At 49.5% G+C, this 13037-nt stretch overlaps 1 protein-coding gene across 6 annotated transcripts in view; it reads left to right on the top strand.

Annotated features, from left to right (window-relative positions):
• LOC108507380 (discoidin domain-containing receptor 2-like) overlaps positions 1–13037 on the top strand; it is a 62085-nt gene that overhangs the window by 24701 nt on the left and 24347 nt on the right. For all 6 annotated transcript variants that reach the window (XM_017835296.1, XM_017835291.1, XM_017835297.1 and 3 more), the window contains exons 2-6: positions 2316–2451; positions 5912–6014; positions 8596–8824; positions 12373–12520; positions 12732–12837. In XM_017835296.1, the coding sequence (XP_017690785.1) occupies positions 2388–2451; positions 5912–6014; positions 8596–8824; positions 12373–12520; positions 12732–12837 (650 nt within the window). In that variant the 5' untranslated portion in view covers positions 2316–2387. The remainder of the gene's footprint in view (positions 1–2315; positions 2452–5911; positions 6015–8595; positions 8825–12372; positions 12521–12731; positions 12838–13037) is intronic.

Here is a 13037-nt window from a genome sequence, read left to right as displayed (position 1 = left end):
CCCTTATTCCTGGACAAGTTAAAGAGAAATCCCAGGGTGTTTTGGTGGGAGCTGTCCTAAGTCTTTATGGATGCCTGATTTCACCCTGTTTGCCAGGCTCTGGGGGGGTGATGAGGTTGTGCAGTCCATGTGTGCTGTCCTCTGCCATCTCAGGGCTCCAGTAAAGCTGGCAGCTTTTAAAACTCCAGCTCATTGTCACCTGGGAGATGTTTCCAAGCTGCTGTTCTCCTGCCAGGACCTCCTCAGCTCTGTTCAGTGGCTGGCCCAGCTTGGGCACCCACGGGAAGGATCTATCCCAGGCTTCACCCATATGGTGGAGCTGATCTGGGCAGACACCTGGGTCATGGTCAGGGCACCCCGTGTACCACCAAACAGGTCTCTGCTGTGTTCCCATCACCTCCTCCAGGAAGGTGGTTCAAGTTAAAGCCTTAATGTTCATGACAAGCACCTTTCTGAGGTCCTGTGGCAGGACTGTCTCCCCTAGAGCTGAACTCTCTGCAGTTCCCTCTGCAGGTCCTGCTTTGGGAGCTTCCAGGACACCTTAGCAAATCACCTGCATAAATTAACACCCACTTGTCTTCAACCTCTGCCACAAAACTGTCTCTTTACAAAGTCTCCCTCCACTTGACTACAAGAAGTCTGTGTTCCTTGGGAGTTGCCATCTGTCCTGGGATGGTGGGAATCAGTGTGTTTTCATCAACCATCACCCCCTCCCATTTTAGTGGGGAAGGGTGACCTTGGGTCCACACACAGCTGGAGAGTGCTTGGTCAAAACCTCTTCTGTGGTCACCAGACCCTCCTGCTGAGATTTGGGCTTTTCCCGCCGGCGCTTCACTTTCACTGGCCACCCAAAATGGCACGAAATCACAGCCCCTCGTTGGCAGCCCCCTCCCAGCCCTGGCCAGGGCGTTGGGGTGGGGATGGCTGGAACAGGAGGGGTGCTGCCAGTCTGAAGGTGTGTGTTGGTTTGCTGGCCTGGTTCCCTGGCTGGGCACAGCAACCACCCAGCATTAGCTCCCCCTCCCGCGGGCACGTTTGGCTCCTTTCCCAAAAGGCCCGTGGTTGTTTTTCAGGCTGGGAGCCATCTTTTCTGCTGGAATCCAGCAGGGACAATGGCCAGTAGCATATCCTTAGGAGAGAGAATAAAAACAGGGCAAGCTTCAGTGATTCTAACCCTGATGTAGCTTCTGGGCGTCCAGCAATCTGTGGTTTTTACCTTTGGATGTAAGAAGCTGTGGTGTATCTGTCTGTTGTGAATGCATCCAGTTCCTTTGGTATCCACGGCAACTCAGGGCTGCGACTTGTACAGTTTAATTATGTTGGGTGGAAAAATAGAGCCTTTTGTTAGAAATCTCTGAGCTAATGGCATCTGATGCTCCTGCACTCATGCATGCACTGGCATAGTGATGGGCCCTTTTGTTTCCTTTCTTCCTTTACTAACAAATCCAGTGTTGCCTTTTTACTACCCCTCTGAGGATTCTTGAGAAACACCCCCTGGTCCTGGCAGCTTTACATTTATTGATTTGTTCTGTTTTCTTCTGGCATTTCGTTATGAGGCAGAGCCTCTAACCTTGCCTCCTGTAAAATTATCCTCCAGGATGGGAACCTCCCGAGGCTCTTTGTAGTGAATGTGGACACAAAGAATTCGCATAACTGCTGATGTGACCTCGTGCTCCTTTAGGTGTTATCATGGCTTTCCACTGAAATTGCCAGTGTTTGGGCCCTTTGCTATTTTCCGTGTTTCCAAACAGGAAATGGAGTGTGCTCGCACATGTGAGTGCACATGCATTTTTGGCAGCAACGTGGACGTGTAAGGAGAGAGATTTTCACCCTGTTTTGTGCATATATCTTAAGGGTGTGTGGCAAGTTCCAGAGTACCCACTTGGCTGCTTGGAGTAGGCACCTGGTGCAGGCAGAGGTGGATAAACCCTGCTTGGGGAGCCAAGTTCATTGTAGCTGCAGCTTCAGTACTTGTTAATACAATGAGGAAAGTGAAGAATTGGGGGAGGAGAGATAACTTTGCATTGGACTTGTTTAAGAGCAGTTAAGAGAGTACATCCACCCAGGAGTCCTGGCAGCTGAGTGCCTAAAGGCCGAGATGCAGTGACAGCTTTAGAGGTGGTGTAGACAGTCAGGTGATTATTAGTTCTTCACTGATGCAGTGATGGGTCAGAGCAGGGCTCAGGGCAAAGCCACTCTTGAAGGCATGGAAGGTTGCCCAGCCCATCACGAGGCGATGACAACACAGCCAGTGTGCAGCACAGAGGAGCCCTGTCTCTGGAGGACTCTCACCCACTCTTTGCTTTGTCTTTCAGAAATGTAGGTGGCAGCTGCTGCCCTTGAAGGACTCGCACCCGTCTGATCCTGCGGCGCCTCCGACTGCTACCATGATCTTCTGCATGCTGCTGCTGGCCTCACTGCCTGAGCCCTCTGGCACAGAAGTCAACCCTGGTAGGGAGAGGGTTCTAGTGTCCCACCTTTCATCTGCTCCTTCTCAGCCTTTCTTTGCCTCTTGTGGCGGTTGCATGCGAGTGTAAAGATTTGATGTAAATACAATCACTAACACAGTTCCTGAATGCCCTGCTCTGGGCTGGGATGGCCAGTATTCCTTGACAGCTCTGTTGGGGTGGGACACTCCTCCTGCCAGTCCCAGGAGGCCTCAGGCACATGGACATACTCCTCTGTCTTCCCACCCAGAGGGTCTGTGCTCTCAGCAGGCTCTGAATATCCCCTCACTGCTTCGACCATGTGTCTTGCAGAACAAACCTGGCTCTAGGCTGGCTCACAGATTCTGTGCTCACTGTGGAAAGCAAATTACCAGTTAGCAAAGCATCAGCCACAGCTCTGCAGCCAGCAAGGGGCATTCTGGAGAGAGAAGGGTGGAAGGAAAGGTAGAAAACCCCACCTGGCACAAGGCTAGGGTGGAGACAAGGATGAAAGCCTGTGAGTCCCTGTGGAGGGCAGAACCTCTTGTCCTCCAGCATATTTGGCAAGATACAATCATGATGGAGATGAGTAAGATAATTGTCTGTGATATATTGCAAAAATTCCTATAATGAGGTGTTTTGAGCTGGAGACAGACCGAGAAATAAATGAGTCTGATCCTTTCCTAGCTTGGCTGAAGGTGTGGTGAGGCTGCAGTGCTGGCTCTGCTGGGGCTGGCTCTGTTTGTTTGGAGCCCTTTGTGGCTGGCTCTGACCCTGCTCTGGCCTGCGGATATTTGCAGAGGTTTGAGGTTGTGCTGCAACCAGCCAGAAGTGAAGTGAGGCCTGTGGGGGAGCTGAGCAGCTCTGCAGTGCTCCCTGTTCCACAGCCATTCCCTGCACTGGACACCCCAGCACACAGCCAGGGTGGCTTCTGCTGGCTAGACCATCGTGGAAGAAGAGGGAAGGTGACACCTGGAGGGTCAATCCCGCACAGATTCCTTTGGGTGGTGATTAGTACAGAGATTCCTGCACCCAAAGGTGCAGGAATAGCTTCCCCCCTCCAGCTCCAGGGAGGTGGGGTGGGCTCTGAGCACAAGGCTGTGGGTGAACCCTCCTGCAGGAGTCTTTTCCTTCAAGAAACAACCACTCACACTTCTCAGTTCTGCCTGTCACATGCTCAGGCTCCCTCAGCTGCTGTGCCCTCTTCTTCCCAGCCACACTCCAGCACCCTGGCCCAGCTGATGCTCCTTGGCTGTGATGGCCACAGGCTCCATGGATCATCCCGACCTCCTGATCCGATCCAGGAGCAGTCGGAAGCACCTCCTGCATTGGCTTCCAAACCAAGGGGCTGCTTTGTGGGTGATTTCAGACCCATGTAGGAGGGTCCTGTGGAGTCCCTTGCCTTGCATCAGTTGTCTGACCTCCCTGACGGGTGAGCTGTGCCATTTCTCTGAGCCCCAGTGCCTCCTGTCTGCATGGCAGGTGAGTGTGTCCCTGAGTGCATGGTGAAGGGTCAGGGATATCTGAGCAGGAGTCCTGGTGGCACCTAAACATAACCCAGGGGTGGTTTTGCTCCTGATAATGTGCATTTTGGTGAAAGCCTCATGCTGCTTGTTTTAGTGAGAGCCATGGCCACCTGTAAGAGTGTATCTCTTGATGCCAGGGACACTGGCTTCTGTCTGCCAGCCCTGGGGTTGTGAACAAACGAGTTTTGTTAAGGATTGCAGTAAGTCCCAGTCCCCCAGGGACCTTCCCAGCTACCTCTCCATCTGGCACTGCTGGGTGGTGTGTGTTTGACCTTTAAATAAGGTGTGACCATACAGGACTCCCACTGCAGGAGCACAAAACCCACTTTCAGATGATGACCCCACCCTTCTGGAAAACCTCCATGTATTTACCCATAGCTCAGTGACAGGGCAGCTCTCCAGCAGTGGATCAGGGTGTGCTGGTCTGTGGTGGGACAGGTAGGAGTGAAGACAGTCAAAGGTAATTTAGTTTACTAAATAACCTTATTGCACAGTGTCAGAGCAGTAGGTAGAGCTCCTGGCTGGCTCTCAGCAGTCACAATCATGCTTGATCCCAGGCAGACACCAGTTACATCCCAGGGAATTCTACAGAGACACCTCAGGTATGGGAGTGACTGTTCTGGGGAGACCAGAGGCCCATCCAGCTCGTGGCCTGACTCCAGCAGGGTCCCATCCCTCTGGTTCTGGAGGAGTGCAGGGATGGGCAGGTGGGCAGGCACACAGCAGTGCTTCACCTCAGGGGTGCTCTCACATCTCTGCAGCTTTCAGAGCTGCTGCTTGGGTATTTGCTTGTGGTAGCTGTGGGTCTGTCCAGCTGACTGGTTTTTTTGAACCCCTGGGGACCTGTGGCATTGGAGCGTTTAATAGATTAAGGATGTATATGCTGGTTTTGAACTCTCCTGCCTGACCTTTTGATTGCTCCTGGCTCTGGTATTTTGAGAGACAGTGAGGGTATATATTGTTCAGGATATAAATGATCTTTGTCATACTTCAGTAATTCCTTGTGTAAAGATGAGGCTGCTGATCTTTCCTTTTTCATCATCTGTGTTGCCTTCTCTGCCTTTTGATGAGAGGAGGAAGGAGCCAAGAGCTCTATTCCTTATCTGCCTGGCATCTGACCACAAATACAGACAGTGGTGACAGTGGTGTAATGCTGTTTTCTAGTTTATTTTATAGGTATTACCATAATTTGCTTTTTTTAATATTAAATAATTTGGTATCGTCAACAAACATTGTCACCTCACCTCCTTTGCAAGATTATTTAGTAATATATAAGGTGCCTGGCAGCTGCAGGCAAACCTTATTGAAGCACCCTCTGTTTGTGAACACTTCTACATTAAATCTCTTGGGTAGTTATTCAGCCTGTGATGGGTTATTCTCTGTGGTGATAAAAAAGAGGTGGGTTTCATCCCCCTGTCTTTTCTCTTAATTGTTTCATTATTTAATCCTACCTGACTGTGGGATTAAATAGAATAGAATAGGGATAGAAGCTCTTTAACTCCTCCCTCGTTACTGGGCTGGTGAAGATAATAATTGTTCCTATTTGAACACAAGTGGAGCATCCAGTTTCTTCCAGGAGAAGCAAAATGTTTAACAAAAGCTTCCTTTTTATATCACATCGTTATTGATAAATAATTTTTCATTGTAAATCGGGCCAATGCAACCAGTAACAATGACATGGTTTGGGATTTCATGTTCTTAAAATGTTTCTTTGTAAAGTTCTGCTTTTCAGCTCTGACTGAATGATACTGTAGGTCTATTAAGTGACTTTAAATTTCATCTTATGGTGATTATGAAGTATTTAATGCTTTCTATTTGCATCCTTTATTTTAGCATTACCGTGTTTATTCCCTAGGCACAATAGCCATTTAGTTAAACTCGCCTGGTGATTTAAAAAAAAAAAAATCAGTACTGATTTTTTTTTTGGTGTTGTTTGCTTGCTTTTGTTCCCATTTCCAGCTATCTGCCGTTATCCCTTGGGAATGCACGAGGGGACCATAAGGGATGAAGACATCACTGCTTCCAGCCAGTGGTATGATTCCACAGGACCCCAGTATGCACGGTGGGTTCATCTCTGGCAAAAAAATTCATCCTTTTTTTTTTTTTTTCTTCTAAACACCCAATATGTGATTTGGGGAAGAAGATCCCTCAACCTTAAAACCTGTTTGCTTTGCTTCCACGTTAAATCTGGTTGGTGCACAGTGAAAGAGCCAGAGGCAGTGGTCATGGCCTCAAGCTGTAATACAGGAAATTCTGATTAAATAATAATAATTTAAAAAAATGCCTCCCCCGTGAGAATGAAGTGGTGGGACAGGTACCCAGAGAGGTGGTGATGTCCCAGAGTTCTGGGATGTTCAGGATTTGGCTGTACAAGGCCTGGAACAACACAGTGTGGCTTTGGAGTTGGTCCTGCTGGGAGCAGGAGGGTTGGACTGGAGGCTCAGAGGTTGCTTCTGACCCTCATCTGCCTGCAGTTCTGTGGATAGATCTCTAATGGGTTTGTGACTTACAGGTCAGCCAGGGACAGTGCCCCTGGGGTTCTTGTAGAGTGCTTGAAACCAAATCATAGGAAATCCTTTATAAGGGTGAACTTTTCAACAGCATCCTACTGAGGAAATGGGCTATGCTCACTGTGACTCAAAAACCTGGGAACTGCAGAGTTAAAGAAATTGTTAACAAGCAGTTAAAGGATTTTCCTTCACTGTCAAGCAGGACTAAAGTGTTTGCCATAAGCTTGACTTTTCATTATTTTTTTTTTGTCATTTCTCTCAAAACTGATGATTCACAAAATAGTTACAAATGTGGATTTCCTTAGATTTGTTTGTAGTGATGATGCCAAACACTCCTACAGTTTTGGTGCAAGTCAGATGAGAATTCAGATTACTATGGTATTTTTTTGATGAATTTAGGCAGTCCAGAATTCATAAAGTTCTCCTAGTGCTTGATGATAATTTTTTCTGTCTGTGGTAGAACAGCCATGCTGTGTGCTGTGTTTTAGGGGAGTCTGGACAAGCCTGTGGGCCTGAAAGCTGAGAGACCTATTTTGTCCTCTGAGTTATGCCTTATGTCCAGTTCTGCAAACACTTTGGGCATCATTTACCATCTGTTACCATCATCCCTTTGCCAGGGCAGCTGGATGTCCACAGGGTGAAGACATGAAGCAGCCTCTAGCTGACTTTGTTTGGTTAGAGGTCACAGTTGTCCTATGCAGATGTTTGTTCCTGTCATTTCACAGTCCCTTTTCCTGCATTTTTTTATAGCTTTTTACTTGCTTCTTCAGTCTTTCACAAACAGCTGACCAACAAGAGACTAAAATCTTCTCTTCTCTAGCCTGAGCCTTGACCTTCAGCATGTCCTGGCTCCCACCTTCCTTGGTGCACAGGGGCTGGCACACTCTGATCCCATCAGTTAGAGGTGGATAGCTGTCTGAAAGACAAGGGCACTTCAAGGCCTTGCTGTTTGCCAGGAAATCCCCGTAGCTAAAAAGCCCAGACATTTTTTTTGGTGTCCAGATGAATTTTTCACCACTACATCTCTCACCACCTCATAGCCTGGACAGCTGAGCCCTCAGCAGCCTGGGCCAGGTGCTTCCTGCTGTGGCTGATGGATGCAGTGCTGTGCTGGTCTGTGGATTCATGGAGTCACAGGCTGGTTTGGGTTGGAGGGACCTTAGACCACCTCAGTCCACCCCCTGCCATGGGCAGGGACACCTTCCACCAGCCCAGGTTGCTCCAAGCCCCGTCCAACCTGGCCTTGGACACTTCCAGGGATGGGGCAGCCACAGCTTCTCTGGGCAACCTGTGCCAGGGCCTCCCCACCCTCACAGGGAAGAATTCCTTCCCAATATCCCATCTAACCCTGCCCTCTGCAGTGTGAACCCGTTCCCCCTTGGCCTGTCATTCCAGGCCCTTGTCAGAACTCCCACACAGCTCTCTTGGAGCCCCTTTAGACACTGGAATGGGCTCTACAGCCTATTTTCCAGGCTGAAAAACCCCAACCTCTTATTTCCAATGATAAATGCCTTAATCTTTGCAGCTGGTGCCACAATGTTCAACTTGGAGGCAGAGACCTTCCCATCACACACCCAACAGTGTCCTGCACCAGCAGCTCTGATGGCTGAAGGGAATGTGAAATATGCATTGGGATGCCCCAGAATAATTTGTAGATGGGCAAGATTTCTTGCTAAATCTTGTAGATTTCTTGCTAAAATGTATTTTTAAGGTGTCTCCTCTTGATGCTTGGTAGAGCTGCAGGAGGTGGTTGAGCAGGAGTTCAGGCCTTACCTTGTGGGGTTTAGGAGCAGTGAAGATGCACTTTACCAGTAAGGTGCTACAAAGCAGTGAGCGGGATGGTTGTTTCTGATCAACATGAAAGTAAGTACATGTCTGGGAAAGAAATTATTTCGAGCAGTTAATGAAAGATACCTGAAACTGAGGAGCTGTTCTGAACTGCCCATGGGACTCCAAGTCTCACCTGGCCATCATCCCAAAGGGCAGAGGTATTTGGTAGCCATCTGCCAGGTCTCACTTGCTGTTTTGGTTGATTCCTCCCAATCCTCAAAGCCTTGGTGTTTCCTCAGTTGCTGGGAAAGCCGGATCCCTTGAAAATGCCGTTCTTTGTGACGTGTGTGGTTTTCCCCTCAGGTTGCAGAGGGAAGAGGGGGATGGAGCCTGGTGCCCAGCTGGCTTGTTGCAACCAGAAGATGTCCAGTTCCTTCAGATCGACCTGCACAAGCTGTTTTTCATCACCCTGATTGGCACCCAGGGCCGTCACGCCCGTGCCACGGGCAAGGAGTTTGCCCGCGCCTACCGGCTGGACTACAGCCGGAACGGGGAGCGCTGGATCTCCTGGAAGGACCGCCAGGGCAGGAAGGTGAGGGCAGCGGGGTCGGTGGAGCACACGGGGCAAGTCTCAGAACTGGACTGTGGAAGGCACATCCTCTGCATCCTGCTCTTTCCTGTCTCCTCAGTGCCAGGCAGCGGGTCCTGCCTCGGTTCTGTGTGTGCTGTGATGTTGGGCTGTTGTTCCCCTGACCTGATCCCCAGATCACAGCCATTGATGTGATAGAAAGCTGGGTCTCTTCACTGCCTTTCTGTGCCTGTCCCAAACATCCTGTGAGTGTCCCTGTACAGCCATTTGCTTGCTTCTAAATTGGAAACTGCAAAGCAGATGCCTGCTTTGGCATTGAAAAAGGGAGGGGGTGGCAAGGAATGGAGAGGAGTTTCTGGGTGTCTGATAGTGTTCAGGAAGGAGTTTAGAGAGTAGAAAATGTGCTGAGCACACACAGGGGGGCCTCTCCACTCACCAGAACTGTGTCTAATGCTGTTTCCAGACCTGAGCACACAGTTTGTTGCTGGCTGAGCCCTGGTCATGTTCATAAGTGTTTGTTAAACTTCCCCTGGGAAGGAATCCCTGTCTCTCAGCTGCAGCTCCTGTAACCTGGTCCCCCTGCCTCAGGCTGGCTTGGGGAGTCTGAAGACCTAAGCCAGACCAGAAAGGTACTGGGTGTGGTGATGTTTTCTTGCACTGGGTGTGCTTTGGAAGTCACAGTGGGGTCTGTAGCAGTATTAGGTAACAACCTTTAGCTTGTTAATGAATTATTTGCTCACTCAGACCTTTGATCAGCTGTTTGTTCATTACCATTGTCTTGCCCATCCCTCACATTTTGGTGTGTGCTGCAAACACTGTGTTTGCAGATGGGAGGGGAAGTTTAAACTCAATGGGCTTAACTCTTTGTCAGTGTTTGGTAGGTAAAGTCTGTCTTTGTTTTGAGTTATACCAGAATTCAATTGGTTGCACTGTCCACAAGCAGTTAAATACCCCTTGTCTCCCACCCCAGGCCTGTGCAGAGCAGTGTTCTGGGGCACTCAGGGCTGTGTTAGTGTCAGGTGTGATGATTTAGGGCAGGTCAGCTTTTACAAGATCTCCCTCTTAAGCCCTAATAAGGTAATGAGCTGTGTGATGCTGTAAAGTGAGGCATTTGGTCAGTAAATGTGGAAATCCACATTTACTCTGTCAGTGTGTGTGTACCTGTTCCCAAGTGCATGAGAACAAACAGTTTTCTCTCCTGGTATCCCTGGAGGAGGTGCTTCTGCTCCTCCTGGCCTGAACATACACAGTGGGGTGCAATTCCTGCCATTTCACCTCCTCTGAAAATGACTTTTCATAAAAAAATCCATATTTTTCAAAATGTGTCACCAGTAAATGATGTATTTCATTAGTAAATCCATATTTCAGAAGTGTTGCTGTCTGTTCTCATAACTGGGTAAAAATGTCCTGTAAAGTCATTCAGACTTTGGAATGAGGTGCAGATGGAGGTGCAGGATCCCAGTCTATTTATTTGTATGCACTGGGAAGGCCTCTTTCGGTCCTGCAGCTGCTGGATGCCCAGTCACTGGTATTTCAGAGCTGTGACTGTGGGAGCCCACCTTGGCTTGTCTCTGCCCAAGGGATCACACAAATGGTTTCAGGCAAAAAGCTCAAACCCTTTCCAGTTTCACAGCTGTAGCACACACTGCTGCTCTCCAGGACAGTCACCTCCAGCTTTTATTTGCCCAGTAAAGGCAGAGAGTCAGTTTGGTGTCCCCTTGTCTCTGACACCAGTTGAGGATGGTCCCTTCTGTTGGCACTGGTGTTGAGTGGTGCTGTGAAGTCCTGGGCCCTCCTCAGATTGTGGTATCAGCCTGATATTCCTGACACTGGGAGCACTAAAATCAGCAGTGTCCAGGACTGGAAGTGATGCTGAGTTTGTTCCACACACAGCTGATTCACTTTGGGATTTTCGGCCCTGGGTAACTGTGCTCAGGAGCAGCAACCCCACGTGTGGAGATGTTACACAAGATGCTTCTTGGCTTAGCTCAGAAGACAGGCAGGGTTGCCAGTGCTTCTGCTGTGGAGTTCATGCAAAGGTGCCTCTTTCTGAGAGGTGGCTGAAGCTTTTCTTCCTCTGTCCATCAGGGACTTTATGACTTGATGTACCTTCCACCTTAGAGATTCCCTGACAAACGGCCAGCTTTGGAGGATATGTCCATCTGATGTGATGAAGGCATGGAATATTCTACTATATGCTGTCTCCTCTTGGGTTTTATCTCCTGTCAGCATGGCCTTGTTGGGCCGGCCTAGGTGACTTGCAGGTCTCCTGTTGCAGGCCACCAGAAAGGGTTAATCAATGTCCCTTGGTTCCTGAGGACAAGGATTACTGAAGTGTCCCTGCTCCACTGGGAGAACTGGTGGGGGTTTCTCCTAGAAGAGATGCTGAGAGGCTGCACATTAGAGCCTGTTGAGGAGCTGATGAGGATGAGGAAGAGAGCTTTACTTTTTGGCTTTCCTTCTGTTTTCTTTGGTCAGTTCCTGGGACTGTGCTCCTCTGTAGAGCTGTCCAACCATGTGCAGGAGACTGTCACAGTATCCCATGCAGTCCAGTAGACCTCCAGATGTGTCTTAAAGGAGATGCAGTCAGTCTTGAGTGGTTTCTTTTTGTGATACAATAAGGTCTTTCACTTCTCAATGATCTCTCCAGCCACACTCACTCTCTGGAGATCTTCCCTGCTGCCATGAAGAGGAAGCCACCCTTCTGCTCTCTTGTTGATCTCCCTCATCTTCTAAATTGCCTGTACATCAACAATTGCAATCTATGGGATCTTTTGAGTGACCTCAGCCTGATTCATCCTTCCCACCAATAACAGCTTTGAGCAGAACCCCTCACAAGTGTAACTTGGACTTCTGATGTAAAAGCTGTTCATAGTTTTGTTTCCATAAGTTCAAATCCCTTCTAAAAAATCTCTTGAGCACTTTGTGTCCACTGTGGGGGGATTGAGAGCCTCAGCTGTTTTCACACACTGCCAAAATAGAGTGGACTGCTCCCAGAGCTAGAGTGGCAATGAGGGAAGGGGACAGGGACAGTCCCTGCCCTGTCCCAGTGCATTGCAGCTGGATGGGGTGACTGTAGTGATGCTCAGCACTTCAGTCCAAGATCTCTCCTGTGCAGCTGTTTGCACTTCATCCCTCAAACACTGCAGGACCTCTGGAATTTTGTTGGCTTATAGAGAAAGGACATCAGGACCCTCCACCAGGTCATGAGGGCAAGCTCTCAGTTACCTGTTGCTGGAATGTATGTGGAGACTCTCTTGAGGAAAGAGGTTCCATTGTAGTAACTGTCTGCAACACAGATTGCACCTTCACCTCCCAGCTGCCTCTCTCCTCTCCCTCAGTGCTGCCTGGTGGGGGTCTGCAGTGGGCAGGAGGTGGAATGGCAGCACCTTTCACCCCATGAGCCACGTGCCAGGGAGGAGGAGGAGGGGAGCAGCAGCAGCTCACCCTCTGCAGATTCCCAGTCTCAAACAACAGGGTACAAGTGCACCAGTGTGCAAATGAACAGCACAGTGGGGAGCAGTTGCTGGTAAAGGATCTTTCTCCCCCAGGTGATCCAAGGAAACATCGACACTTACGACGTGGTCCTGAAGGATCTGCGGCCCCCCATCATCGCGCGGTTCATCCGGGTGATCCCCGTCACCGAGATGCCAATGACTGTCTGCATGAGGGTGGAGCTCTATGGCTGTGTCTGGTATGGTGAGTACCCATTGCCATGCCTGTCACTGGAAAATGGTCCTTGCATGACACTGGCTGGGACTGACCCGTGTCCCCACGGGTGCAGAGGGGACCCCAGGCCACGGAGCTGCTTCTGTTGGTCCAGGCCACAAATAAAAGGACCTTGTGGGCAGAGATGATGGAAGGCTGCTGCTGCTGCTGTGTTTCTGAGGTGTTTGGCCTTCTTTTTTAGATGGTTTGGCATCCTATAGCATCCCTGAAGGAGGGACAATAGCGGCTCCTGGCTTCCCCATCGTTTATCTGAATGACTCGACCTATGATGGATACCAGGAGCGCAGGTGGGAGAAGTTGTCCTGTTCTCTCTCTGTCACTGTGCAGATTCTCTTCTTTCTTCTCACTCTGTCACTAGTATCTTGTATCCCAAACACTGGGAGCTGCAAGTTCTCCAAAGCACTGTGGCTTTGTTATTCCAGGCCCTTTGACACGTTGTCAGTTGGTGTTTTAAAGGAGGGCTCAGGATGTATCAGATTCATTTCCC

This window comes from Lepidothrix coronata, unplaced genomic scaffold, assembly GCF_001604755.1.
Source record: "Lepidothrix coronata isolate B3197 unplaced genomic scaffold, Lepidothrix_coronata-1.0 Scaffold254, whole genome shotgun sequence".
Lineage (NCBI taxonomy): Eukaryota > Metazoa > Chordata > Aves > Passeriformes > Pipridae > Lepidothrix > Lepidothrix coronata.
The sequence above is the reverse complement of the archived record's forward strand: the minus strand, read 5'-3'. Positions and strand labels throughout refer to the sequence as shown.